Source organism: Artemia franciscana, unplaced genomic scaffold (assembly GCF_032884065.1).
Source record: "Artemia franciscana unplaced genomic scaffold, ASM3288406v1 Scaffold_2744, whole genome shotgun sequence".
NCBI classification, from domain to species: Eukaryota; Metazoa; Arthropoda; class Branchiopoda; order Anostraca; family Artemiidae; genus Artemia; species Artemia franciscana.
Window position 1 is genome coordinate 3,219 of NW_027063521.1, and position 1,892 is coordinate 5,110.

The window sequence follows — 1,892 nt, forward strand, 5'->3', positions numbered from 1 at the left end:
GTCAACGAAGGCATGTCGAGGAACTACCAGAGCAACGCAAAACCAGACTTGCTGCTAAAAGAGAAAGTGAAAAAAGAAGGCGTGTCGAGGAATCACAAGAGCAACGTGAAAACAGACTTGCAGCTTCAAGAGATAATGCCAAAAGAAAGCGTGCCGAGGAATCGCAAGAGCAACGTGAAAATTATCGCAAGGCATTCAGGTACAGCCCAGTCGATGATTATAGTAGATGTGTTCAAATCGGGACTATGTCTAAAATTTGTCCCTACTGCAAGGCCTTGAAATTTAATGGTGAAACAATGGGAATATGTTGCGCCTCAGGAAAAGTTAAACTTCCTCTACTGGCTGCACCACCAGAGCCATTGAAGACTTTGCTTACTGGAACTACGTCAGAATCTAAGCGTTTTTGATCAAACATCAGAAAATATAACTCATGTTTCCAAATGACGTCGTTTGGTGCCCAAATCGAAAATCAAGATCAATTTATGCCTACTTTCAAAGTAAAAGGGCAAATTTATCATAGAGTAGGGTTCCTTCTACCATTCTCAGGTGAGAATCATAAATTTTTACAACTGTACTTCATCAGTGATAGCAATTCTGAATTGAATGCACGTTGCGAAATGTTTCCCGACGTTGAAAGGACTATCATTTCCGAATTGCAACTTCTTTTCCACGAAAATAATGATTTAGTGCATCTGTTCAAAACAGCTATCGATTTGATGCCTACTGATACGCATAAAATTGTTATTTCCGCTGACAAAACGCCTACTGGCGAACATTTGCGTAGATACAATGCTCCAACTATCGACGAAGTGGCAATCATTATGGTTGGTGATCAGTTTTTACCTCGAGATATTAATCTTCATAAGCGAAACGCTCAGTTAGTAAGAATTGCTGAAACTCATCGATGCTACGATGCCTTACAATATCCTATCATTTTTTCGGATGGAGCCAACGGCTATCACTTTAATAATAAATTGATAGATCCATCCCCTAATAAACAAACGGATAAGAAATGCAGCGCAATGAATTATTATTCCTATAGACTAATGATTCGTCACAATGAAGATAATTATATTTTAAAATGCCGTCAATTGTTTCACCAATACATCGTTGATATGTATGCAAAGATTGAATCAGAACGTTTGCTATTTATCCGTCTGAATCAGACATTAATATAGAGAAGTAAATATCTCGGCTACTATATTCTTCTATATTACTATTTAAATTCATTAATGGGCTTGATTCATTGCGTGTATCTGTTTTTTTCTTCTTCAACAACTGTTTTGCGGCACAATGGACAACTGCCATTAAGTTCTAGCCAAGGAACAACACATCTGCTGTGGAATAAATGGTTGCATGGAAGCTTTCTGACACTTTCTTGAATTTTATAGGATTCAAGGCAAACAGAACACTGGAGATCTTGTTTCACTTCAGTCTCTGTAATTCCAACCGTTTCAAGACTTTGAATTTTCTCTGTGGGCGTAGGATGTGGCCCGATGTCCTCTTCTTGATTAAGCAGATCTGAGATATAAATCATTTCACGAAATCGCTGAGAATTTCTTTCTAATCCATTAAATAACTGAATCAATCCATTAGCATTCATTTTGAAGAATTAACTGTAGAGTTGGTACTTCCTAAGAATCTCACTATATACGTGACCTTTAGTTTTTGTTTTCGTTATTTACCAAGTCATTAGCTAACCTTTTGTTTTAGTGTTCAAGAAACTGCACAAGACTTAGATAATTATGCTACTTTTCATATTTAAGAACAAGCTCAAAAAAAAAAAATATGATTACAGTTCTTAGCAAACAGCAATGGCAATATTAAGACGTTATGACTTAGACTTTCAACTTAGACTTGACTTTATTAAACAAGAAACTATATACATAAAT

The 1,892-nt window shown here is 36.3% G+C and overlaps 1 protein-coding gene across 1 annotated transcript; it reads right to left on the reverse strand.

Moving 5' to 3' along the window:
* Window positions 1–1,243: 1,243 nt before the first annotated feature.
* On the reverse strand, window positions 1,244–1,603 carry LOC136042994 (E3 ubiquitin-protein ligase RNF115-like). Its single transcript, XM_065727889.1, has one exon. It carries the CDS (start codon window positions 1,601–1,603, stop codon window positions 1,244–1,246), a length of 360 nt encoding a protein of 119 aa, XP_065583961.1.
* Between the last annotated feature and the right edge of the window lie 289 nt (window positions 1,604–1,892).